The 27785-nt window shown below is 39.2% G+C and overlaps 1 protein-coding gene across 1 annotated transcript; it reads right to left on the bottom strand.

Moving 5' to 3' along the window:
* Positions 1-623: 623 nt before the first annotated feature.
* Positions 624-27107, bottom strand: CEP152 (centrosomal protein 152). Its single transcript, XM_086471323.1, is given in 30 exon segments — positions 624-847; positions 850-1119; positions 1122-1155; positions 1158-1286; positions 1288-1700; positions 1954-2057; positions 2338-2494; positions 3252-3358; positions 3452-3533; positions 8677-8848; positions 10485-11135; positions 11419-11550; positions 12025-12297; positions 12847-13026; positions 13782-13917; positions 14027-14155; positions 14344-14474; positions 14603-14716; positions 15562-15763; positions 16355-16518; positions 17393-17484; positions 18191-18338; positions 19369-19569; positions 19865-20004; positions 20918-21058; positions 21827-21995; positions 22471-22815; positions 23032-23098; positions 23339-23439; positions 27021-27107. Coding segments are annotated over 30 exon segments (5295 nt in total).
* Positions 27108-27785: the final 678 nt, after the last annotated feature.

Genomic DNA, 27785 nt, shown 5'->3' with positions numbered 1-27785 from the left:
TCTTCAAAATGTGAGCAGGTCTTTAAAACAGAAACTTTCTAAGCCTCAGGAGGAACATTACTTCATCTACAGTTTACTTTGATAACCTATCCTATGTAAGGAACACCTGCAAAACATGGTTATTCTAATTTATACCTTCCTTCTGCCCAGTACATGCTGGTTTTTACTGTACCAAAAGGAAAAATACTTGAAATGTGATTTAATAATAATTTAATGAAAAAATGCTTTTATTATGGGGATGCACACAGAGGCTTACAGAGGGTCCTTCAAAACGAAAAAGTCAAAATACTTCAAACAAATCCTAAAACATCTCTCACTGAGCTCTGAAGGAATTTTCATAACCATTTAAAAGGATTACTACAAGCTACAGTAGCTTTGTTTTAGATAGACACTATACCGCAAGCTAAACAATATAAAAATAGGTTCTATTTAATAGATTTGTATATAGTACACTATAAACAATTATGAAAGTGTTATTACAAAGATAAACAAAAGTCCATATTAAAACTTCAAGTTTCTTCACATAACATTCAAATTATATCACATTGATACAAAATGTACACAGCAGAACAGGTTTTCCCCAATCCTCACACTTAGTTAAATAACAAGTTATCTTTTTCCTTTCAAACAAGGAATTGCTGGTATCTGTTCAAGTTAGAAAGTGGGCTACCAAAACCACTATCTTGCTTAAGAAACTGGGGATTCCACACCATTTTTTCCATGCATTTGTTGCAGCATTTTCCATTTGGATCTGGCAATACAGTGAGTTGTGCGACAGCAGAATTTGACCTGTCAGAGTTGAGGAATGAAGTACACTCTGGGTTTGTTATCAGGTGGCCTCTAGTTAAACTTTAGCGCTGCTTTTTGTGCTGAGAATCCTGCCATTGCCATTAGAAATGTCTCTCCAAGAAGCAACAACATTTTCATCTGCAGGGGAAAGTGACCTGATGCAAGGGAACTCCTCACAGTATGCAGTCTGGGCTTACGCACCAGCTTTTTGTTCAGGGTACAAGAGAGGCATATCCCTACGATCCAGGTGCAGGCTTCCATTCACGGAACTCCATTCACTGCAGCTTCCTTCACCTCTTTCTGGAGTTTCTTGAAAATCAAATTCCTGAGTTTTTTAGATTTAGTTTTACATTTTACATTTACATTACACATGGCTGGATACATTTATCCTCTTTTAAGACCCTTCTTTCACTCTTGCTCTTAAGCACGTGAAGAGTTGGCCCAGAGACGGTACAGCCACTCGTAAAGCTGGGTACATGCCTTTTTTTTTTTTAATGGTGTTCCTTGAAAAGCAGATGGAGGAGCATTCTGATGTGCTACATTGCTAGCAGCACACAGGAGTCCTTTGTCTACATTTACAACAGGGCCATATTTTTCTCTTCTTCCATCTTCATTTGGCTAAAATGCTGGCAGAGCATCTCTTGAAGCACCATCCAGATTTTTAGAATTATTCCCGTTCTGAATATTTGAAGTCAATGTTTCAGGAAGCATGTGTTGAGTTTCAGTCTGCATTGCATCAAACTGCTGTCTCAAGTCATGTGGTACATGTTTCTGGACAACTTTATCATTGGCTTTTTCGGTAACGCTTTCACCACATGATTTGCTTTCCATATGGTTTGACCTAGTCTGAAGCATGCAGTCTCTTTCTGAGTACTCTGCTCCAGGTGGTAGATCAGAATTTAATAGCACAGCTAGAAGACAGGGGAAGGAAATAGATTAATTGAAGGAAACGTTAATGCTGGAAGAAAAGCTAGGTTCTTTTGTTTGTTTTTTTGTTTGTTTGTTTTCAATAAAGAATTGTAAGCATTGTCAAAATAAGCAGCTTATATTTACATTTCCATCAGCAAGCTTATAAATAGTACCACACTTTCCATCTGCATTTTCATTATTACACGCATTAAATCAATATGATCAAGAAGGGAACAACTATAGAATCCAACATACCTGAGCGGGTAGATTTGCTTCGGGGAATGTGCCGAAGAGGCATTTCAAGTCCTTTAGCCATTGCAGCAAGCTTAATGGCAGCATTCATTATTTTCTTTTCAGCTCTGCCAAGAATTGCAGAACATGAAAACCAAAAAAAAAAGTTAAAGTTTAAGGGTAATTCCTTTTCAACTCTGCATTTTACTTCACCGTAGCGTTAGCGAGAGTCAAAGAATACTGAAAATACAGTATGCCAGACTGCTCAGCAGTGACCCCATGCCAACCTGAGCAGACTGGCAAGGCTTCAGGTCAGACACTCTTTGCTCCAAGGTGGAGAAACACCAGACCAATGTCTACACACATCTTTCAAAATCAACAGTAATTTTCAAACATACTTGAACTTACCCTTCATGTTTCCCATTATCAGTAAGAAGTTGTTGAAGGCATGTCAAATAGCACTTGCGCATTTTCTGTGACATTTCTTGGCGCTCTCTTAAAACCTCCGCTTTAATCATTTCAGCAGCTCGCTCCTTACTTTCACGGATATAACACAGCATATCACCTACAAACACATTTCATTAGTACCAGTTTTCCCCTAGAGGGGGGAAAAAAACCCCAACACCACAAACTGAGACTGTCTAGCAGACCTGGAGCAAGTCAGCAAGGGCCTGGATTTATCTGTCAACATTCCACCCAAATCCTTGTGTCAAGTGTTGCCTACTGGTTAAGTGCCACTGAAGACCAGAGCAGGTCGACAGGAAGCATCAGACAGGAATTCAGTTGTCCAATTCTGCATCTTCAGCAGCAACAGGAAACACTAGGCACAGGGATCTGGGAGGAATGTTGGCTGGTAAAATGCGGGTCTAGGAACACTTTGATAGCAGTGCAGCTGGCGTTTGGGAAGCTGCTGCTCTCCAGTAAGACCTGGCACTACACTTAACCCTCTCTCCTCAGCCAGGAGGTTGCTAGTTAAACCAGAAGGCAGGATACAGCACAAGAGAAAAGCAGATTCTCCCTCAGGACAAGTTGCAGGGTAGGCGGATTGTTTGCTGGAGATAGAAGATCAGTTCTCAAAATACACTTTAAAAGACATGATACAGTGCCACAAAGCAAGGATGGCATAACAAGGCTTCACAATTAATCTTGTCTAAGATTATAATGACAATTCCATTTTTCACATTCACTCTAGTAAGAAGGAAAAATGTACTACTTATGCGATCTGGCTGTCAGATTCCTGTGCAAGTTGGCTAAAGGAGGAGGAAGTGACAAAGTAAAGTATTTTGCTCTCCTAGCTTTTCAGCTAAGACTTCAGTACTTACACTTAATATTGCTCACAACTTTAATGTACTGAGCACGCATTTCTTCCAGCCCTTTCACAGAGTCACAGGATGTACAAGGTTTTGAGACGCCTCCCTTTGACAGTGACCTGAAATGCACGTAAGTCACGCTAAACAAGAAAAGCAGCTTGTATCTTACAAAAAAAAAAAAAAAATCAGCTCATTAGGGTTTTTTTAAATACCTTGGTGGTGTTCCCAGGTCTTTCAATTTAGTCTTCAGCTCTGAGTTTTCTGCAATTAGAGCATCTAGAACCTTCTCATTTTCTATTAAAATATAAAAAGAACCATAATTCACTGCACTTCTCTTAATTTGAGTTTAGTAGAAGTTACTACATGAACTGCTGTCTCTGGTATAGGGGCTTAATGTCACAAAGCATCATCAGCAAATGTACAGCTGTTGCAGTAACAAGCACATCAGAATCGATCACAATGCACTTCAATGAAGCCTGAATAAAAAAGTCATCTCATGCAGAAACCAAATAAGCTTAAAGCCTTCATATGCCATTACTAACACTATGCTGGGGGTAAAACTTCAGAGATACCAGGTGTACCTGTAGAGAACGGGGGTGGACAATGAACCTTGTTTTGACAAACATTGGAAAATAATTATTCATTTGTGGGTCAGCAACTGTGCCTTCTTCGGGGTGGAGAGTTAAAAGATAAAACTTGTTTGTTGGTTTGGGGTTTAATAACCAAAAACCACTACTACAGAGGAAGGCTGGTATTCCATGCTGAACTCTGCTCAATGCCACTACGAAGTGTAAAAACAGTATAATGAGCCACCACAGAGAATAAGACAGTGGAGCTGAAAAAGCCCAAAGAGTAGGACTTCAAGCTGATACTGAAGACTGTTGATCCTCACATACAGATAGTCCACCTGTGGGTCATCTCCTGAAAGTTAACTAACATTAAAAACTATTTATTAGCTATGTCATCTAATCTAAGCAAATTATTATTTTTAAAAAAGGGCACAGGTATTTACTATAACTTGAAGAACTGATGGATAAACTTGGATAGACCCATGAAAATCAACAGCTTTCCTACTTTAGGAAAGAAAACCAAAACCAAACACCTATGCTGAATGCTGGAGATACCTCCACTGTACCCAGCCACAGAAGTTCCCACCTGAACCATGGCCTAAGGAAAACAAAGACTGTCACCACAGAACAGAGGGCATGTCTTAAAGACAAGCCTTCCTTCTGGAAGAATCAAGGCTTTCATCAGTAGAATATGAGGACCTGAGCCCTGGGAAAGACACAGACTTGGCTTTCTTCCTTCTCTAGCACAATGTGCAGAAAAGCAAAAAAAGCAAGCAGCCATCCTAGAATACAGAGAGAAGCAATTCATGGCCTTCAGAGATCCATTTGTGGTCCAAATCTCATTTCGAGCAGTGGAGAGTTGTATCCATTATGACCTTGGTTGCAGCAGTAGCCTCTGTTTTCATTAACAGACCTCCTCTTATCCTTCAATCTCTCCTCTAGTCCCTAAGGAAGTTTACACACTATATGGTTTTTGACAAAAGATCACAGTAATATTAGGCAAATCTGTGCAACTTGCCCACCTGGCCTTTCTCACACATCTGCAAGCCAGCAAAAGTCTTTCCCTTATAAACATACCACATTTTACTCCCCCTCACTGAGCACATTTATTAGACAACTGAGACTTCTTTTTTTTTAAATGAAAAAAGAAAAAAACCCGGCCCACACCACACACACAAACCACAGCCTTTGGCAAGTGAGACTATTTAGTCACTTGGTACAACCTACTACCTCGCATCTCCTCTCTCCAAGCTGACCATTTGCCAAACCTGCTTACAGCAGCCACAGCAACCTTTTACAGCAGCCACAGCAACCTTTCACTGAGGCATGCTCAAACAATTCTACAGAGTTACTAACCCTTAAGATACCATTTGAGTCCTCTCCTGAATCAGAACCTTCAGCAAGTCCAGCTCCTGCCATGCTTTAAGGAAAACCGAAAAAAAAAAAATGCTCTGAACATTATTGTGTACAGCTTCAACTGATTAAAACACTGCAGGGAAAACGATCCTCTTATTCAATCACCAACATGTTTTCCTTCAGAGAAAACATCATTCTCTTTGTACTGCTCCTTAAAATAAAAAAGGCCTCTACTGACTTCAATACAGCTGAAAAAGAGGGTAGCGTTCCTCAGATACCAACTGAACAGGAACTGTGCTCTATATGGTACATTACGCTCAAGAAAGTTTCTGAGCACAGGAACAAAGCAAAGCAGGCATTCCTCCTACAAGTCCTCTAGGAATAAACCTAGACAAAAGGAATTCTTGTTATCAGAGACAGATTAATCAATACGACTTCCTCCAAGTGAAAGGCCTACATGCAAGCCCATAGAGGGAGACCCAACTGCAGAGGTAGTTAACAGGTACGGCAAAGGGGTTTGATGTGCCAAAGACTTTTCATCCTTGTTAGCCCAGAGACTTCTACCAAGTTAAATAAAGCGATAAAGAATGGAGTCTGTTATCCTGAAAGGATGACAGAGGAGCATGATGCAACAGCATCCACAATAAATGCGGGTATCGATATCAAGTCAGGTAAGATTGCAATTGGCTAAACTGATGGCCAAGTCTCAGGGAGGTTTTATCACCAGGTACTATCAGTCTGTCCACAGAAGGTGACACAGATACTGAGAGTGACAAAATTAAGATGTTGTACAGCAAAGAGAAGGCAATCACCACAAAACAACACTATCCCACAGCCAGTGTGGTGTGTATTGCACACGAGCACCGGATAACACCACTACTGAATCAAGACGCAGCCTCCTACAATGAAGGCATCTCAAGCAAGTTACATTGCACCATATTTTTCCATCAGAAATTGCTTCAGGAAAACTTTATTTCCATATTACAGGCAGAAACCTTCCTTTCAGTGACTCTTCCAAAAACAGAGTGCATATTTCATATCCATCATTGTAGACAGTGATCGGATAGGAAAGAAAGACTTAAGAACTAGAGACCTTTACTCACTCATCTGTCCTGTATTTCTCATTTCAAAGTGACACAAAGGAAAAAGAACATCTTGATTTAAAAGGCAAAGAGACTAAATAAAGCCTACTTAAAACCTACTTTAAGGTTTACAAAAACCAGAAAGAAAATAAACAGAACTACAGCTTCAAGCTATTATTAACTGCGGGAAGGTACAAAAAAACCTGTGGTCAGTGGCTCACTACTACTGCTGCCAAGAGGAACCAAGCAACATTTGGGGCCACTCTGCTCTTTACACTCCCACTATGGGGGAATGAGTATGTGCACAGTATCAGTGCAGCCCCAAACGACAGCTAAAGAACACCCTGACTGATATACGTTTGTAAGTACATGCGTGTACCTGCACATGTGTGCATTACCTGTACAATTCTCATGGGCAACAGGATCCACATGTACACATACTCAAAAAATCAAATGTACACATATTCTGCCACACGTTCAGTGTTCCTCCCTTCTTTTCCCAATACACATGGAAGACTACTAAAGCAACAAGTAATGTTTAAAGCAAAGAGGGGGGGAGGTTCAGAGAGGGGGCAGGGGGGAAGGTCAGTTTGTGGGGTTTTTTTGTTGAGGAAGGGCTGTTTGGGTTTAAGTATGCACACCCCCCCATTCCATCCACTGGAAACTAAATCATGCAACAGATGAAAGAGACTGATGTAGTCAGCAAGGCAGAGCCATTCAAAGTTGTCTTTAGGTGACTAACAATCTTAACCTTGTATTTGCTCTGACTTAGCTTCATGTTCCTTCACAGCAAGCTGAAGCTGTTTGTGGGCTATCTCTAGCTTTCTTTTCCAGTCCTGGCACACAGCCTCTCTTTTTTCAAGCTCCTGGCAGCAGTGTTCACAGCGCAAAAAAAAAAAAAAAAAAAAAAAAAAAAATCTTCCTGAGACCCAAGGTTCCTTTTCGCACATTTCTGACCTGCAGCAGTAATTGCTAGAACTTATACATCAACCATGGGCCTAAAAAAAAAAACCCAACCAAGCCCAACCTTACTATTTCCAGTGCTCTACTTACATGCTTTCCAGCAAGAGAAAGACTAACACCTTGGTCTAAATAAAATAATCACAAGAGGCTGGAACCCTGTTATAGAAGGTGCAGTAGCTTCTATCAAGTAGTGGAGCCCTCACAGCCTCCCTGCAGTCCCATCAGTCATGATCTGGGTCTTCGGTCAGTGATATAAGACTTGCAGGTTTGGGTTTGTTGTTGTTAGTTTTTTTTAACTAAAAAACCACTAGAAAACCCCCACAACCCCCCCTCCCCCCAACAGCCAAGCAGGGTCTTTTGGAGTCAGCCGAAGGAAACTCTCCCAGCTGGGAAGCCTCACACGCGGCTGAGTCTAGTTAAGGAAGTCACAAAGACTGGGCTACTTCCAGGAGAGTGATGGCTGCTCTCTATAGCCAGGACAGGGAGTTCTAGAGACAGAAGAGCTGCACTGCTTGTATTGTTTTGTGTTTAATAGATGGTTTGATGGTTTGTTATTTTGGTGTTTAAGGAATTCAAGCCACACTATAGGCATAAAGCCAAAGCCTCTCTTGGGTTTTCTTGCTTTATGTTTTTCGGTTGCGTAAGAACTCAAACTAAACAGAAGGCCCCAGAGAGATTTCTGTGCCTCCCATGAAGTTTTTCCCCAGCTACACTGTCTCCAGCTTTGCCATAGTACTTGTGACAGCCTTGGGAAGAGCTACAGTGCTAAAGTATATACTGGAGGTGGGAGCGGGGGCAAAGGAAGAAAAAAAGAGAGAGAAACATCACCCAGGGATTTGTATTTTTTCAGCTACATTCTTGATCAAAAGAATCGTAAAAAACTACCAGGCCAGGTGAAGTGTAATTCTTGACATAGTATCTTGTACACAAGTGCAGAATTCCTCGTCTAGCGTCAAGAACAAATAGTATAATCAGATCTTCAAAGCTCCAATTTAGTATTACCCATTTACAAGATATAGTTCAGACCATATCCTGCTCATCAAGATCAACACTGGCTTGCTTATGAGCTGTTGAACGCCAAAGATAGTAATGCTCCTGTCCACAACGTCCAAAGAGTGTTTACACCTACAGCAAATACGGCAGATATTTCTTTATGCCTGAAGAATGGCTTTAACATGCAGAAAGCTACTACATTTAATAAAATTAAACCTCAAAGGTTTGCATTAAATCAGTAAGCTGAAGACCAGTACCATGTGTTGCACAGTTTGTTACTAATTTAGTACAAGCTAATGCAACATTAAACAGCCTTATAGTCAAGAGAACTGCATCTTCCTCTCTCACCCAAATATTCAGTAACTAAATAACTTTGCATTAGAGTCATCAATAAGACATCAACTATTGAAGACTGCTACTAACAAGTTTAATTTGATGATATACAACTTGCCAGATTAAAAACAAACACAATACCTTTGTCTGTTCCAGTTTCCTGCAAGGGTGGCTGTCTGCTTAGCCTCCTTTGTGCTTCTGCTTGATGCCCAACATTGTACAAAGGTCTTGCCATGTCCCCAGTTTCTCCTTCACCTTGTTGCAGGCAAGAGGATGCTTCTTTATTTACATTATTCACTAGCTCTTCGTATTTCTGCAATTGAAAAACACTTCCTGAAAACCCGACACAGCGTGGAGCGCTCTTTTTTTTTTGCTATCAAAGTAGGTAAGTAGTATGTTACGCATAAAAACAAGCAACCCTGGCCACCAAGCAGCTTTAGTAATTGTAACGCAGGTACTTGAAACCTGCAATAGAACTGTAGATTGCAGCTCAAATATCACACGTATTCTAGCATGCAGAATTTTTACTTAGTGTAATTCACCGCAACAGCAGCACCTGGCTACCTTGAGTTTTATTTCGGAACCGGCAGTAGCCCTTAACATTGCAGAACTATGCAGTGTCTTTGAAAAGCTGAATCTAACTCGTTTTTTTAAAAGGCATATCCAGCAGAAAAAGGCATTGGATCCATCTAGATTCTCTGCACAAATATGGGTAGTAGAGGGACAGGAAAGTCATCTAGAAAAACATAACTCCTTTGTTTATTGTTACTACGGTAGTGTAAGAGAAGACATTACTAAGAAATTACAAAGACTTCGCTGGATAAGGTGGTTCAAGCCAACCAATGTTTTGAAGTTCAAAGGTATATCAAAGACCGTTTACTGAGAGACATTCATATCCACTACAGAAGATGCATCAGGTATAGGAAAAAACCTGATTCGCTTTACCCTCGTGACAATAACTCATCACAAGAAAATTTCAAAGGACCAGTTTCTGTTCAGAAACATATTACCACTAAAAAAAAGGGTAATATTGTCATGAGAAATCACTTCACACTCATTTCCCCCCATCCCACCTTTTCCTGAAAGACAGTTTTTCTCAGTCCTATTCTTAGATAATTCCCCAGCTGCTAAATGCTGGGTGGCAACGGCATTTCCGTTGGGATGCTCCCCCTAATCAAAAACTTACTACAAGCATAAGCATTGCAAAAACAGGAATCTACCAAAACAACAGAAACAGAAGCTTTTGGACAAAATTCTACTTAGCCCCAAACTCCTCTAGAAGAGGGTAGGATGTCTTTCCTCATTTAGGCAGGCACATTGAAAAGTATTTCCTAGAGCCACAATAAAGTTAAGCAAGACTATTATTCCCAAGATAGATCAGTTGACTGTTACTCAGCTCTACTACAGATAATCTGCAAAAAAGATTTACTGTTTTTATCTTTATTTGTATCAGAAGTGGGGAGGGTGGGGTGGAGAAAAAGTAACAAGATCCATGATCACCATCCAATCGCCATTACAAAATGCTACATTTCTCAGGAAAAAAAAAAAAAAAAAAGGCAAGTGTTACACAAAAATCTAAGATGAGCCTTAATGATGGAACCCACCTAAGAGGTCACAAGGAGCCTTCAATAGGCTGCCACACTTAAGATGGTGGATTCATCTCCTTAATTTATGAATCTTGGCATTAAAGAGTAACACTCCTAACCTGTCTTTCTCTACTTTAAAGATTGAGGGTGTCAAAGCTACACCCATCCTTTCCCTTTTCACTTGCTAATGGTAAATTTAGCCCTCTTACAGTTTCAAATGACTTGTTGTTATCAATGAACTCAAACGTTGGATTCTCAAATTCTCAGGATTACAGGGATATTTTATATTTGAAGAAAAGAGGTATGCATCTGACCTCTCAAATCCCTTTTCTGGTTGGCAGTTATAATTTACAGAAATATTACCTCTTTCCACTCTCGCTCCTTCTTTTCCAGAATTGTGTAGAATGTGGTTCTGTAGGCCTTTTGTAAGCAAGCCTTCAATTTGCCTTTGCATTGACTGTTTGATTGAATATAAGCATCAAAAAACTTATCCTTACAAGAATGCCTACTATGTGTGCACTTGACCAGTTCTTCGTGGATTTCACTCAACAAGTACTCAAGCTCAACCAGAGTCTTCTCCTCATACCGATCAATTTCATCCCGCAGTCTCTTTGCTTCCTCAGCCTCCCATTCTCGCTGTTTTTGGTCTAGTAACATCTTTATTTCTGCCTCTTTCTGAATGGAGAGATCATTCTTCTGCTTTGCAAGATCCTCCTTTGCTGTTGCCAGTACCTCTTTAATTCTGTTTCTATGTTCATCTAAGAACGATCGGTAGTCTCTCTCGTTTTGCTCTTGTATCTGCAGGATTTCTTCTTGCTTTTCTTTGTTCCACTGAGCACGGGCTTTTGCTAGTTCTGCTTTGATAGCTGCGGGGATTTCTTCTTTCTTTAGCTCCAATTCCTTCTTGAGAGAAGTTACCTTTTCTTCAAGTTCCTTCATTCTTGGTCCAGATTTCTCTGTATTGTCATATTCTTTCTTCCATTTCTCTTCAGCAGCTGACAGAACTAAGACTAACTGGTAAATACATAACACAGTCATTATAAATATATACACTCATTATATATATACATAAAATATAACCCTGGGTCATTATCAATCTATTGGAGATTATGTTCAAATTATTTAATAAAAATATAATCCTGTACAGGCAAAAAAAAAAAGGATCAGAACCAGAGTACACCAGAAACATCTTTCCTTAACGATTCCCCGCCTATGTCTACATTAATTCCCCAGTAACATATGGGATGTGGAAAACTGAACTGTTTATCAATACACATATACAAGTATTCTGGGCTACCTGCTTTGCTGCCGTCTCTTTGTGTTCTTTTTCCCATTGTTCTTGTTCTATCTTTAGATTATCTTTGTACTCTTTGAGGTCTGTTAATTCTTGCAGCCACTTGGCACGAGCTTGGGTTAAAGCTACATCTACCTACAAGCAGATAAAAACAACCTACTTCAGATCACCACCAAACAGATTTTTATTATTACTTTCATGTAGGAATGAAAGAACAGACTTCAGTTTAGATTGCCTCTGTTTACAGAAAATTAAAAGAATCAGACCAGCAGCACCTGATGCATTTCTTGACACAAAAATGATACCAAAATGATTAATATTAATTTTTTTCTGAATAAAATGGTATAAACTCTTAAATCAGTGCTGCTTAGTTCTGTTCAAAACTCGTGCAAAACTTGTCCAACTGTCTGAAAAACTATCAGCTAGAGAAAACAAGTTACATGCTGCAGCTTCTTCAGAACTTTATTTTTAAAAAATATATTTCTAATATAGCAAATATCAACTACTGAGCTTAAGAGAAAGGTAGTGGAACACTTTTTTTTTTTTCCCTAGATGACTTAGTTGCACATGGCAGTTTCACACGTTCCAGGCAAACAGAACATTTGTTACCTGGCTGGCAAGAATTTTACGGTATTTATTTTCCAGTTCTATTTCAAATTCTTTTATGGCCTCTTCAGAGGCCGTATTTTCTTTCAGAGCCTTCTGGATCTGCAGCCTCTGGTCTTCAACAATCCCTTCTAACTCTTTAGTTGAAGCTTCATCCACAACTGTTACTTGGTCAGTTTGGCTGCTGCAGTCATTACATTCAACTAAGGTTCTTCTCATTTCTTCCAGCCTACTTTGCCATTCTCTTTCTATTTTTGCAAAGACTTGCTCTTTTTTCTAAGGAAAAAAATATTTTTTAAGAAAATCTCCCCAGTGCCCAAACAACTAGAGTTTCACTGGTATTTAACAAACAAAACTCTGTTTACACCAATAATCTTCCCTAACAGGAGAAGAGCAAAACCACGCTCAGAGAAGACAGTTTGGTAACTCATCACAGCTTTCTTCTATGGGATACGATACACAAAGGACTTTTATATGATAAGTGAATGAAACAACAGAAAGCTGTTTCCACCCTGATCACCCATGGATCAGGGTGGAAGACTCCAACATACTACCAGCTGTGACATTCAGGACATTCTGCATGTTACCTTGCAAGGTCTAGGGGTTTTGAGGGTTTTTTTGGTGGTGGTGGTGTTTTTTTTCCAAAATCTTAAGCATGTGTAATGCCTATTGACCTCTTCCAGGGCTCCTAACATGACATCTTTAAAAGCCAATTCACATGGCAGATTAACAGTGCATAAGTCTAGCTACACAGCTCTCCTTCTGAAAATAAGCAAACCAATTAAAAAAAAAAAAATTTGAAAGCCCCTGGTTTAAGTTCCACACCTCCTCCTCTTCCTTCTCCCATAGAACTTTGGCTAATGCAACTTTCTCTTCAACCTGCTGTTCTTTTTCTTCTAGCCACTGCCTCTTTGCTGCTATCATAGAACCGCTGTGTTTCTCTTCAAGCTCAGTCCTCAGTAGGTTAAGAGAGTCTTCTTTTTCTTTTAGTAGTTGTTTCTTGAGCTAGGCAAAAAGAAAAAAATAAAAATAAATTTAAAATTTAAGTATTCTCCAAGGCATCACAAACTGCTCTGGTAGAAGGTGATGAGAATGCATGCGAGACATGATTAACTCTCTAGAGACTGTGCACTGATCCTACTGGTGACACCTGGACAAGAGAGTCAGCTCTCAAAAGGAGGTGTTTTAAGGCATGATATCAGAGGTTATTACAGACTATTGCTCTAAGTTTTCTTATCAAGCATCTTTATTCCCAGCATACTTGGAGCTGTATCTCTTCACTGTACTTGCTTAGCAAGACAGTTGACCTACTTCAGTCATTTCACACCAGTATCTTCAGAAAAGCAAAGTTTTTAATCAATATAGCAGTCTGAATTCATTATTACTTAAAAAGCCACAGTATTTTCAGATCAGTTGTATAAAACTGAGAAGAAAACTTGTGTTGTCATTCAATTTTTTGGAAAAACTCATGCATGTAAAACCTCACACTGCTAACTGAGCAGTCCTCAAGAGCCAAAATTATGAAAGTTGACCACAAGAAAATGAATAGCTATCAGAAAGGGTTAGTGCTACAATATTTTAAAGCACAGGACACAACAGCAGGTTAATTGAACACCCAATAGGTCACATGTATTAACTTTCTGATACAGCTTTACGTCTCCCAAGTATCTTCCCCAAACAATTACAGTTAAATACACTTATGGATATTGTATCTTAAAAACAGTCTGAATGACACCATTTAGAGACACCTCCATTATTACCTTTTCTTCCTTCAGCTGCTGTTCTTGCTCAAATTTCTGCCTCAAATTAGCTTCCAAGGTGTCCCTCTCCTCACAGACTCCAATGTAACATTCCTTCACTGTAGTCATCTCTCTGTTCAGCTCCTCTATGTCAGCCCTTCACAGGACAGATTCTTTATTATCAATTGGTCTTTAAACTCACAGGACAGCAAGTCAGTTTTAATGTGAAAGTTTGATGTAAAAGTAGAAGAAATAGCAAGTCTTACCCTAACTGTGAGACTGTCTCTTCGTAAGTTTGAATAAGCTGCTGTTTTTCTGCAGCATACCTCTCCATCAGCTCTTTCTCAAAGTGTGCTTTTGTGTCCTCATGATGTTGCTGATAAGTTCTTTCACACCTACGATTTCAAGAAAAGAAAAAGACTACGTAGGGTTTTTCTCTCCCTTTTAAGCAGGGTTCAACTTGTCCTTAAGTAAGAAACCAGCTTTCTCATGCTGGCCTGCCCTCGTACCAGGTATCTGGTACAAGATTATACCTACATGCCAAAAGTTCACAAATGGAACTAAGCAGAATTAACAGACTTACCTGTCAATGGCCTCTTGTTTATCCTGATCAAAATCCTGAACCATCTTTCTCATCTGACAACAGAGGTCTTGATTTAAGCTTTTCAGTTTTTCCTCATTTTCCTTCAGTTCTTTAATAGTTGAAGTATGGTTCTGGACAAACAAGAGCCAAGTAACAGGTGGGTTGTAAAGAACCTTTTCTAATTGCAGGTTTTAGCACAGGGATTTTTTGTAGTTTGTTTTTTTTTTTTTTTTAGGGATAAGCAGCATCTCTGTCTCACCTCAACTTCTTGCAGCAAAGTTTTGTTAGCCCTTCTGAGTCTCAGAACTTCTTCCTTAAGATCATCAGAAACTGAAGGACTGGCCTCCAACTTATCATTGATACTTGTGACAAGCTAAAAACAAAATTAAAATTATATCTTGGAAGATATAAATGATTTAGAAGTTGATGCTTTAAACAAAACAAAGCTGTTGAATAAAAGCTTTATTTAGGAAAAAAAAAAAAAAAAAAGATTGCCATGCAAGATACAACAGTATCACTGTTATTCTCGATGAGTTCTTGAAACTCATAACATCATGAAGGTTTAAAGAAGCACACACTTGACGTTGTGACTGCAATCTGAATGACTACCATGATCCAACAGAGAGCACACTTCTCAAGCATATCATATTCCTATCCCACATCCAGGTCACAATGTACAGATTACAAGAGCAGATGTTACAAGTCTGATCAATTTATAGAAGGAAGTTAATGGGGTAAAGAGAGCAATATCAAAGAGGTTCCTTGTTGATCAAATTACATAGTGAAGGCCCTCTGAAGGCAATCTGTTTAATGTTCCATTTGTACAACCTAATAATCCGATCAGCTTTCTCAGAGAAATGACAAGGTCTTTTTGATCAAAGAAAACCTGCTTTCTCCAATGAAATTTAGTTCTGAAAAAAGCAGAGGGGCCATTAAGTGCTATCAAGCAAGTAAGCCATCCTATCAGAACTCACCTAATAAGGCATATACTGCCCAAGTCGTGCTATTCAGTTTATTTCTTTTTCATCAGAGACACAAAACAAGGTATCATCCAAATGGCAATACTTTCCTTAAACTCAAAGACAGATTTACTTAGTTGCTAGGAATATTCGGCTGTGAGTAAATGCTTTGGTCCATTCTCATAAGGAGTTTAAATGTTGGTTTGGCTCACTAAAATCCAGTACATATATACTTTTAAAAGAGTGTAAAAGAACAAACCTCTGACTCTTTTGATGCTGCTTTTGCTTTCAACAACTCCTTGTATTCCTCTAATGTCTTCCGGCAATCTTTAAGATCATTTTGTAATTGAGTAACCTGGTTTCTCTTCATTTTATTACTGCTCAATAAACGTTCCAGCTCAGCTTTTAATTCTACAATAATTTCATCTTTAGAGAGCTCTTTCTCCATGTTCTGTATTGCACTATTAGGGAGACATAACCAGTTTGGTATTTAAAAAAAACCAAGAAAACGCTTATTTGAAAAGGTAGTGGTAGCAAAGAGAAGAGCAACTAACGCTACCAGAAACACAGATGTCTAAGAGGTAATAGCAAAAAGAACATCAGAACACGAATACAAAAGCCATATGCTTTCTTGCCAAGTTGTAATTAAGGTACATAAAACTTGGTCATTTAGCTGTTTCCCCAAAAGATTTGTTCTCTCATGATGTGAGGTATTTTGACAGCTCCACTGGTTGTTTAAAAGACAGCTTTAGCATTAAGTAACTATGTGGAATCTTTGAGCAAAAAGGTATCCATGCATACAAACCTTACAATCCAAGGAACAGCAACATAGTCCCTATAAAAACTGAAGATTTATTAAGCAGCAACTAGGCATCCAATTTATGATATTAGTTCCATTTCCTGTTTCCCAGATTACCTGGCAATACAAGCGGTATTTTAAAAAAAATCTACCAAAAAACTATATGTTGATGCAGTAAGACCATGTTTTACATATCACCTGTATAATTTCTTGAGGATTTTAGATTTTTCTTTCAACAAGAATCACTCAATACCTGCAGAAACTTGGTTTCTTCCCGCTGATTTTTTTAATTCCCAGATCTACATAGGAATCACCCAGGTTCGCAGGCAGCTTTCCACCCGCATCACTCAAAAATACTCCAAGCTTGGCAGCAGATTCATACAAAGCTATTTCTTCCTTCAGTTCCACTAATTCTTCCTTAAAGGAAGACACAGAAAAAAAAATTAGAGCGAGCAGTGAAACTCCAAGCAAACATATTAGGCCCATGGTAACTCTTCCAAAGAAAACAAAAATACACAGTGCTATTCTTCCTAAGCATAGTTGTATTTAGCTGTATTTACTTGAATCATCTAGCATTAGTTTTACTTGTTTATACTATCATTTTTGATACCTCTAGCAAAGCATACGTTAAAACTACCAATTAGGGAATATTTTCTGCTGCTTACTATATTATAGTTTTTATTACAGTTCATATATGAAGTTAAGTATTATTTCTTTTGCTCTTATTTTTTTCATGCTGCCCTTGTACAGTAAACTGGACAATAACAGAAAAGTACATAGCTAGAGAAACAGCCTGTCACTCTAGTACTTATTTGGATTCATGACTTCCAAGATGATAGATTTAAGTCAATAAATTAACTGAATTGGAAACACAGATTTGCACTCAAATTTTACAGAGGACTCTCTAGCATTCCGTTTTGCTGGCAAAAGGTAAATTCCAGAACCTAATATCTCCAACTATCCCTATAGCCTCATTAAATTATGAGATTTCCAGCACATAGAATTTACATTCTTCTTTTCCCATAAGCAGGTTAGATAGATGTATGGTATCAGATTTGTGCCAATATTTTTTTTTTGAAAAAAATATTTTTTTAATATATTTTATATTTTTTTTTTAATTGAAAAAAAATCCAACATGCAACACTGGGAGATGAAGTAGTGCGTAGTCCTTTATTGAAAGGAGACGTGCCTGCTTCTCCAACAAAAAAAATTTCAACTAACAATCTCTTAGCTACAATGCCTGCCTCCCCCTAAAATCAAAGCAGTAAAATATTTAATAAAATTAATTGACCTGCAAAGCCTTGTTCATGTTACTGCTTATCATGTGCGCAGATTGAGCTTGCTGCAATTGAAACCGTAACTGATTTGTCTCCTGCATCGAGCCTATTGCAGGAAAGAAAAGGGAGGAAAAGAGCAAGTCATAAATTTGCAAGGAAGACTATGCAATCTGAAGAAAGCTCACTGTTAAAAATAGTGATGTTGATTCTCACAATAGGCATTACTCTGCTTCTGTTTCCTTGAACTCATGAATAGCTACTACATACGTTACTATTAAAAGACTTCAGTGTGTAAGGGTAGGCGCAAGTCAAATACACAAAGAGCAGAATATTTCATGTGCGATTCCTACTGATGTAGGTTTCCAAGAACCAGCCTCCAGCCACACAAACAATTCTTTCCTCGTTGAGATTTGAATTTAGAATGGTAATTCAAGTCAAATACCTAACACAAAAATAAGTAGCTCGCTCCCAAAAGGCTCTTACTTAGTACAAAGCTAAATTTATACGCAGCACAAAATGCACCTAAAAAGTTTAATTGCTGTTGCTTGGGGTTTTGGTGGGGGTTTTTTGTTTGGTTTGGGGGAGGGGGGTGGTGCTATTTGCTTTTTATTTTATTTTTATTGATTTTACACATCAGCCTAAACTTAATTAAACTTCATTTAAGTCTGTCTAATGCACTGCATAGGAAAGGATCTAGTAGACATTTAGCTTGGTATGGATTCATTTCAATAGGACACAGATGCGCATTTTCATAATTCAAAAAACTGGAGCCATTTCTGCAAGAAAAGATAAAGCATGAGTAAAAGGCTGACCTGTTTGCAGTAAACTTGCACATTGCTTTTGGCTTTCTTCTAGGCTTCTTGTCAGTCGATTTATTATTTCAGTTTTTTTGCATTTGGTTTCTTCCAGCATTTTTTCGAGTTCCTTAACATGCTCTCCTAGATCTTTGCAAAGCTCTTTCTAGGAAAAGAGATTATTTTTACTCATGTTACAAACACCTAGCCATCTAGCACAGCACAGTTTCAAACACAGAAAGAGTCTATACATACAAGACACTGGAGAAAAAAAGAACCTGATACCTAAAGGGATAGAGGCCAGCTAAATCAATTACAGATTAAATGCCATCCTTGGCAGACAAGTTCTCTTAACAGCATCAAAGTTAAGTTTTCACTAGGAGACAGTAGGCATACTCATATATAAACATACATGGATATGAACCATTTCATATTTCCTAGAACAGTTTTCAGCATGTCAGATCATCCTCTGTAATTAATCACATACAGTTACTCTACTGCAGAAAAATCATGCCGAGACAAGAACTACAGACCTAGAACTAAAAGAAATTTGATACTATTTCCTTCATGTGAAATAAGAGGGCAATTTAAGGCCTGCCTAGACTACATTGCTTGAACATTTCTAATAGTGTAATGGACTTTTAAGGCATGTCAGGTAGATTAATTTTAATAAGATTTATAACCATGTGACACAATCCATATCAAACTCCTCTCTTAAAGCCAGCCTCCCCCTGCCCCCTCCTTTAAAACCACACTTCTAAACTAAATTGACTGTTCAGTGGTTAGTCGTCCTTGATCATTTTGAGACTAAGGCTTGGCAATAGACTGTTTAATAAACATTTTCTTGTAGCAAAAATATCACATTCCTTAATTAGTTCTTTCCTTTCCCAGATTTATTTGCTGGGTACTCTTTCAAAGATTGTGCACAGAACAAAAGCTCAGGAGAGAAACTAAGACAATGAATTCTCACCTTCTCTGCATTTGCTATGTGCAAACTCAAAATTTGAGCTTAACTGTCTGGAGGAGATGTTTATAAAAACATACTACATAGGCTTATAATATTGAGACTTATGTAGAATCTCCTTTCCGTTTGCTTCGGAGCTTCCCGGAGTTATTAGACTTACAGGTCAAGAAGTGCAGTTTAGAAAACAGGGGGAGCTCTGCAGAGTACTCCACATCCTAAAGGAATTTCTCACCTGCCCTCGGAGTGCAGATTTTGTAGTATCAAGTTTCTGCTCTAATGATAACACTTGCTTTTCATACTTCTGCTTGAGCGCTGAAACAATGGCCTCATGTTGTTCTCTGGCTCGCTGAAGGGCATCTGATCGCTGAAGTTCTAACAGCTGCTTCTGCATGCTTTCCATGGCTACCTCTGCCACTTTGGATTGCTTCAGTATCTGTAGGAACAGTATTACAGGAACTCCCAGTTACATATATTTTTCTTTTGCTCCAATATTCTGTATGCCAGTTCAGGTTTTTTGTGCAAGAGCTGCTAAAAAATCTTCAGATAATGCCTGGAGTTTAAACAAACTATTTTCCAACAAGGCATCCTATTCATTAATTATATATTCAGCTTCTACAATGACCACGAACAGTGTTTCAAGAGACTGGCACTTACATTTAATGCAAATGCATGACAAATATAACTGTACAGATCTTCCACGACAAATAGGCTAAAAATATCTATAGTACCTGTTCCTCATTGGTAGTAAGAGTCTGAATTTGAGTTTCAAGGGCCTTTATTTGACCTTCAAGATGCACTTCCCGTTCCTTTCCATTCTGATAGAGTTTTTGAGACTCACGAAGACTGACAGCTAAACCATCCTTTTCATCTTAAGAGAAAAACATAATAATTGTGTGAGAAATATGGCCAGCCACCCAACAGCTTCACAGAAAATGACTGTTCAGTATCCCTGCTCTACAGAATCATTCGCTATGAGTCCTCTGTCTCATACTATGGGCAAGAAGCAGAAGACAAAAACACAGTCAGTCTCCACCCAGTAACCACTTTCTCCCTCTGGCAGCTGGAAGCTCTCTGATATATTTTACCTTCAGAACCCTGGTGGAAACAAGCCCCACTAGTATCATCCCTTACACCATTTAAGAGGAGAAACAAAAATGCCTCTGGAAGATCAGCCAAGACACAGCAAAACGGTTGACAGCGGAAGTTTTCTCTCTTTTGCTCCTTTTGCTTTTCAAAAAATAACTCTCTAAGCTCATAACTCTTTTTCGTTTGTTCCTATAAGAAAAGGGAGACAAAGACAACCACCAGTCTCCACTACAGCTTCAATCACTTAGGAAGAGCTTCTTTCTACATACAGTCCAGAAACTGGCTTATTAAACCAGATAGGACAAGAAAATAAGCTTTTTTCATAGATGTACACTTCTATTGGGGTCTAGTTTGGGGTGGTTTTGGGGGGTTTTTTGGTACTTTTAACACACTACTTTGGCAAACTTCTCACTTCTCTGTACATTTTTAATGCCTAGCACATGGGGACTCTGGAATAAAACAGTGGTCTTGAGAATGCAGTAAAAGTTAAGACAGTTATGCAGTCAGGCTCCAACCCAGAGAATTTTCTTTAGAACAATGTTGGTAGGAGAGGGTTAGGTCCACATATTTCCAAATCAAGTTTATAAATATGATCAATACCTATATCATACCTGCAGAGACACTACCTAAATCAAAGTTTCAGAATAAAAAAAGTTGCTAGATATGAATAAAAGAAGTAGTACAAAACTTTTTACCTTTGACCATTGAAAGCTGATGATTCAAATACCTAATCTGCTGAGCACTCTTTTCTAGCTTTTCATTAAGTTCTTCCAGTTGTCTTTCTCTTGCTTTATTTAGAACTTGAAGTTGAAGAATCTGCATATTTTCTGAACAATCTGCTAAATTTCAAACAGCATACAGACAAGTCAGCACAGCCAACTAACCAAGAAAGTCATTGGTGTAAGTAATTCCTGCCCCAAGATACTTCTTTCATACAGTGCCAAATTCACTGCTGGTTCACAAATCTGCATCATTTTTTAATCCATGTTTGATTCATATCACCTGACTTGCTCTGGCAGTGATGGCTGAAGAACTGTAGGAACTACCAACACAATCCAAACCTAACAGCAAGCCCAGACAAAGGTTTATATGCTGTGATTTCATACAGTCTCGTGGCAACTATAAATTTTCATAAGGTCTAAGCAGCAAAGCAGGTACCCTTCAAATGACAGAACTAACAGAAAAGCCCAATGCAGCATTAAGCAAAGTATGTTTCCCAAGGTACAGCAAGTCACTATTTTCCAATATTATAAGCAAGACAAAGTGTCAGCAAGACTCGAGATCAAGTCATCAGAAATAATCTTTCAGTCTCACCAGTCAAAACTACATTTTTAACAGCCTGAAACTCAAATATCCTGATCAAAAAGAGGTGATTTCTTGATAAAGCGGTAAAAGAAAAACAACCCAACCAAAAAAAAAAAAAAACCAACCAAAATTAGGGCTATCCCAATGTAAGCTTAGAGCAAAATAAAAGATCATATACCTCAACATACTTTTAGTTGTCCTCTTACTAAAAATCTATTGAAATCAACAGGTTTTCTGTTGCTGATTTCCAGTGGACTTTTCACACAAGCTTATTTCAAGTCTGAACTGCAAATGCTTACTTTCATCATTGCCCAAGAATTCACGTTGCAAATCTTCAAACACTTCATTTCTTCTGGTTCCTTCTTGGATTACTGGAATTTTTTGATGAATGCCATTTTGGTATGGTTTATAAGTCACTTTGTAAGACTCTGGTGACTGGCCACCAACAATGTCAGATGTAACAAATTGCTGCTGTGACAACACATACAAAAGAGGAAATAAATGAAAGCTACAACCATAGTCTTGCTTGATGAAAATATTTTTCATTTTACAGGTTGACATTAAGAAGAGCTCTAGTAGCTCTTCATTTTCAGGCTCCAATCCAGCACATCATTTAAGTGTGCCAGAAATGTTCACGAAAGCTTCCACTTTAGGAGAGTGGTGAATCACACACTTAAGTGAATCACGCTCATTCTACCTCATGGAATTCTACCCAGCCAACAAGAGTCGGGGGAAAAAAAAAAAAAAAAAAAAATCATAATATGCATGTACGAAAATCCAATTATTTGACACTTCATTGTTCTAAATAGACTAGTGGAGCCTCCCATCACTGTTTCAACTGATAATAAGAGACTGAAAGCATTTAGAAATATTACTACCAATAGTTAGAGGCCTGTGAAAATTTTCAAAAAAAGACAGAAAAATGCATCAGCTTCTGAAATACCTGATGATGTTCCTTTGGAGCATCTGGTAAATTTATTATTTTACTTTGCTGATTGTTAAATTCTGGTTTATGGCCATTTGTATATGGCCTGAAGTTTTCAGGAAGATGATATACGCTGTTCTGTTGGTAGCAACTTGGCCCATTAAACCCATCTCTACCAAGGTACCCATCACCAGGATCCTCTTGACCATTCTGGCCACAGTAATCTTCTTTAACATCATATAAATGTTTCTCCTCTTCACCGCTACGTAGGCTGTTCCAATTCTTTCCATGTTTTTCAGTGTGATCATTTTGCTGCTCACACAAGAATTGTTCAGGGTACAGATTTTGTCCTTGTTCATAACCCTATGGACGGATAAGAGGTTTAGAATTGCTCTCTCAAAACTCAGATTTCCCCCCACATTTCTGTGGTTACCAGCCCTCAAGTTAGAACACTTCAAATAAATAGCAAAACTTCTCACCTACATGAAAAGTATTGCTCTAATGAATTTAAATAATATTTAGCATGTTATTATGAACAAGTAGTTCCTACTAATTACCTCACTGCTCATACAAGCTTACATTTTGAGGATCGCTTATCAATGGATGATCGTTCCACCTTCCATCATGCTTCCCAGGCTCATGTGATCTAGAGAAAGACAAACAGCTTAACTACGTACTTATAACTTCAGGAAAAAAAAAAACCAAAACAGAACAAACCATCTCTTCATTAAATTAAGTGGTATCTAGTTTGTTTCTCATGAAACATGCTGTGAACTGCACTACAGCTCCCCTTTCATTTGGATTGCCTTTACACACCTCATCAGCTTTTTTGCTCTGTTCTCAAAAGCTCAACATAAACAGTAACAAATGGTGCAAAACGCCTTACTGCTCCTCAGTTTCATGAATGCTACAGTCCGAAAAGCTGGAGAGCTGGTCTCCACTGTCCTCCAGCATATCATGGGGAAGGTCTGTCAAAAGTTGTTGCAACTGAAACAGAAGAAACAACTTTCATTAATTATATGCTTTTCAAAAAGAATACATACAAGTTCAGTCCAGAGAGACAGAGACAGGTGAAATAGGCCATCAACAATCCTGTTTTTCTTCCATCAAGGAAAAGTTCACAACACTGCACTCAGAGAGATTCATATCACAGAATGCTTAGCGAACTAGAGCACCAACCAAACTATTTTTCTGGCAAATTCTAGTTAAGAAAAGACTTGCACCAAAAAGAGGTAAGGGAAATGCCACCAGACAGACATGTCCCAGGACACACTACTTTTGAAGAATGAAATGCAAATTAATCATGCCAAGGTTTCTCCTCCCTAAATCCCAGGCAAGAGAGGTACTGGACATTCAAAACATGCTCTGAGGAGCCTGGACTGAAATCCAGATAAGAACTTGCTCATCAGTGTTATTAGGTGCAAGAAGACATCACTGCGATGATTAGAGGTCTGCTCGTGTTCAGTTGAAGTCACCAAGCAGCTGGACATGAACAGAGTAAATAAAATACCACCACTCCTAAAATGCAGGAAGCAGGATAGCTGTGCTGTAAAAAACCCACCACACACAACCAAAACACACCTGAATTTACTTGTAACAATTCCCATATAGAATGCATCACTTCTTCCAGTTTTCACAGAGGCTTTGATATGAGGCCACATATTGGGCTTCTTGTAGATCTGAGCCACGCTATGCTTTTCCTTATTAGATTACTTGAGAACTGCACAATATATTCAGTTATTACATGCAGTTTCTGAACCCTAATGCTGTTTTTTCTCCAAACTCCCAAAGCACGTATTAGTAAGAGCAGAAACATTAGCTGGCTCATGCTAATTACCTTATCAGCTTATCCTTGCTAAAAAAAAACCCAAAAAAAAACCAAAACAAAAAAACCACACCACAAACAAAACAAAACAAAACCCAAAACTATCATCTAGAAAAACTTTAAGATATCTTGTTTTCTCAGATGCTATTTTAAAGGCTCTCTAAGACCAAAGGATAGGTGAGACATTAAGGACAACTTTTCTAAATGTCTACAGGATACCCAAAGTTTGTTCCTAGAAATTCACTAGTGGCACAAAGAAGTTTCTCTATCGTTAGAGCATTCTCTAGATTTATTATGCCTCAGCTCCAGGAAGCAGGAAAGGAAAGGCAGCATCATTCACCAAATATGATGATGCATTGCCCTGTTCGCAACCAAGGACATACTCAAATACCATAGACTTCGCTGGTCTTGCAATGATTTGGAAACTGAGAGAAAGCAGTGCATACAGTTCACAAAACATCATCAATGCCAGTTCATATTTAAACTGCACTCAGCCTACCAGGTTAGCTAGCACTGAACTCCAGAGGTGGGTAAGGGATACCCAATTCTTAAGTTAGTGTCCAAGTACTCTCCTACCACGTGTAGATCTCATTTTCAAGGAAAAAAAAACACCTGACTTGCTGTGGCAGAAAACTTATACTCATGCAGAAAGACTCGGATTACATCTTGACCAGAGAATATAGCAGCAGAGCCTGTGTTTTAGCCTCCTTTTAGCAGGCTAAAAGTCACATCCCACTGAAATATCTATGTGTACAGTTTTGTGAACCCCACCTTGCCCCAGTTCAAACACGCACGACCTACAAGGATTATCACTAACGTATTCCAAAGAGGCTGCTTTGTGCCCATTGCCTCTTGTCCTGTCACCGGGCACCACTGAAGACAGCCTGGCTCCCTTGTCTCTACATCCTCCCTTCAGGTGTTGATACACATTGATGAGACTCTCCCTGAATCTTCTCTTCTCCAGGCTAAACAGTCCCAGCTCTCCCAGCCTCTCCTTATAGAAAAGATGCTCCCCTCAACACTCTGAATTCATAATCCTATTTATGCACTCTCTTGCTCACCCACTGTAATAACCCTACAATTATTTCACTACTTGTTCTCCTGCACAAGCACACCATGCTTTATCTGGGTAGAAAGGTTTGGAACAGACATCAGATTCCCTACAGTGTTTGCAATAGCATCTTTCCAAGTTGTACAGCTATTGTTCTACTACGCATTTTCGTGAACATTCATCTCTACATTACCTACACTCTAGACAGCAATCCCTGAAATATACATTGGGGACCTTACCTGACATGAACATGATTTACCGCCCTGTAAAAAAAAACATTACATGGGAATCCCTAATGTGGGATTGACTGCACCCTCAGCATGTTTGCCGATGACACCAAGCTATGTGGTGTGTTTGACATGCCAGAGGGAAGGGAGGCCATCCAGAGTGACCTGGACAGGCTGGAGAGGTGGGCCCAGGCCAAACTCACAGAGTTCAACAAGGCCAAGTGCAAGGTCCTGTGCCTGGGTCAGGGCAATCCCAAGCACAGACACAGGCTGGGCGATGAGTGGATCGAGAGCAGTCCTGGGGAGAAGGACTTGGGGGTGCTGGTGGATGAAAAACTGAATATGAGCCAGCGATGTGCGCTCACAGCCCAGAAAGACAACCACATCCTGGGCTGCATCAAGAGAAGCGTGGCCAGAAGGTTGAGGGAGGTGATTCTGCTGCTCTACTCTGCTCTGGTGAGACCCCACCTGCAGTGCTGTGTCCAGCTCTGGGGCCCTCAGCACAAGAAAGACATGGACCTGCTCGAGCAGCTGGAGCACCTCCCCTATGAGCACAGGCTGACAGAGCTGGGATTGTTCAGCCTGGAGAAGAGAAGGCTCCCGGCAGACCTTATAGCTGCCTTCCAGTGCTTAAATGGAGCCTACGGGAAAGGTGGGGAGGGACTCTTGATCAGGGAACGTAGTGATAGGACGAGGGGTAACAATTTCAAACTGAAAGAGGGGAGATTTAGATTAGATATTAGGAAGAAGTTCTTCACTGAGAGGGTGGTGGGACAGTGGAACAGGTTGCCCAGAGAAGCTGTGGCTGCTCCCTGCCTGGATGTGTTCAAGGCCAGGCTGGATGGGGCTTTGAGCAACCTGGTGTAGTGGGAGGTGTCCCTGCCCATAGCAGGGGGGTTGGAACCCTATGATCTTTAAGGTTCCTTCCAGCCCAAACCATTCTATGATTCTATGATTATGCACATTCATGTTAAACACACATTTTGCCAATTTTCTTTACGAAACAAAAAGAACAGAAACATTGAAAGTATTTCAACTCCAAAACATTTGAATATACATTTCTAGAGATTAAAGTATGTAATTTATAATCGGAATTTGATAAGTAGCCCCTCATTCTTTTCTAAGCTAACCAAATTTTCAAGTGAAAGAGAGCTGCTGCTTTCCAAGTATTTGTAATAAGTGAAAGAACTATCAAGAAATAAAAACTGTAGGTGACACCAGCCTTTTGCATTTGATCTGCATAGGCAAGGGGTAAGTCTTCCAGCCATGACATATGACATTGCAGAGCTCTTAAGATGCAGCATGTCATTATCTCTTTACCCCACTCTTGCAAAGCACAGTCTGCACTCTGTTTTGCCATTAACAAAGACAGCATAAAACATTTTTCTTATTTTTAAACACTTAAGAAAGGAAATGGGAAGTTGGATACATAAGCCTTCAGATGAAATCATTTGTTCTTTTTCACCTCTTGTTCTCGTGCATAATCCTCTTGGTCATAGTCGTCATCTTCATGTTGAGTTTGTAGAGCTCCACTATCAAAGTCAATGGACATTGTTATCTAATGTTTTTGAGTACCCAGAAAAACCTATCACAAGACAGGAAAACATCACACATGAGTGAAAGTGTGGAGAGAACCCAAAAGTACCACCCTCACTTCCTGAATTAACTAGCCAAACACACACAAAACTACCTGTTTTGAAACAAACATTACACATTACCTACATCATTCACTTGAGCTGTTGTTTCTCAGTATAGCCAACGCTACTCACTTCTAAGCATTTAAAAAACACTATTTGGGCTTTTCATGTGCTGACATTACTGAATTATTGAAGTTCCCTTACAACCAGACACTACTTCCTTCAAGTTCCAACACTGTATGTTATACATATGCTGTGATATATGCTGATAGTTGTGTCCACTGCTGCTGCTTGTGCATTTGGACAATAGCTCCCACAGGAAAAATAGGAAAAATATTGTGTCAGTTCCAGCTTTAACTGCTTAATGAAGAGACTTGGACTCCCAAGGACTTGTCTACATTGAGCCATGAGTTCACAGTAAGCTACAGCATGTAGGCGCTGGCCCACGTCTGGCTGCAAGGTACGTTACTCCCTGATGAAGGGATGCTCCTGACAGGCAGTCACAAAACAGAAATGACTGATGAAGATGTCAGAATGGCGCGTTCTCTCTGCACACAGGTGTAGCACACGCCGAAGCCTTCACTCAGCATAAA

Source organism: Leptosomus discolor, chromosome 11 (genome assembly GCF_034619465.1).
Source record: "Leptosomus discolor isolate bLepDis1 chromosome 11, bLepDis1.hap2, whole genome shotgun sequence".
NCBI lineage: Eukaryota > Metazoa > Chordata > Aves > Leptosomiformes > Leptosomidae > Leptosomus > Leptosomus discolor.
This window is presented reverse-complemented; position numbering and strand designations above follow the sequence as displayed.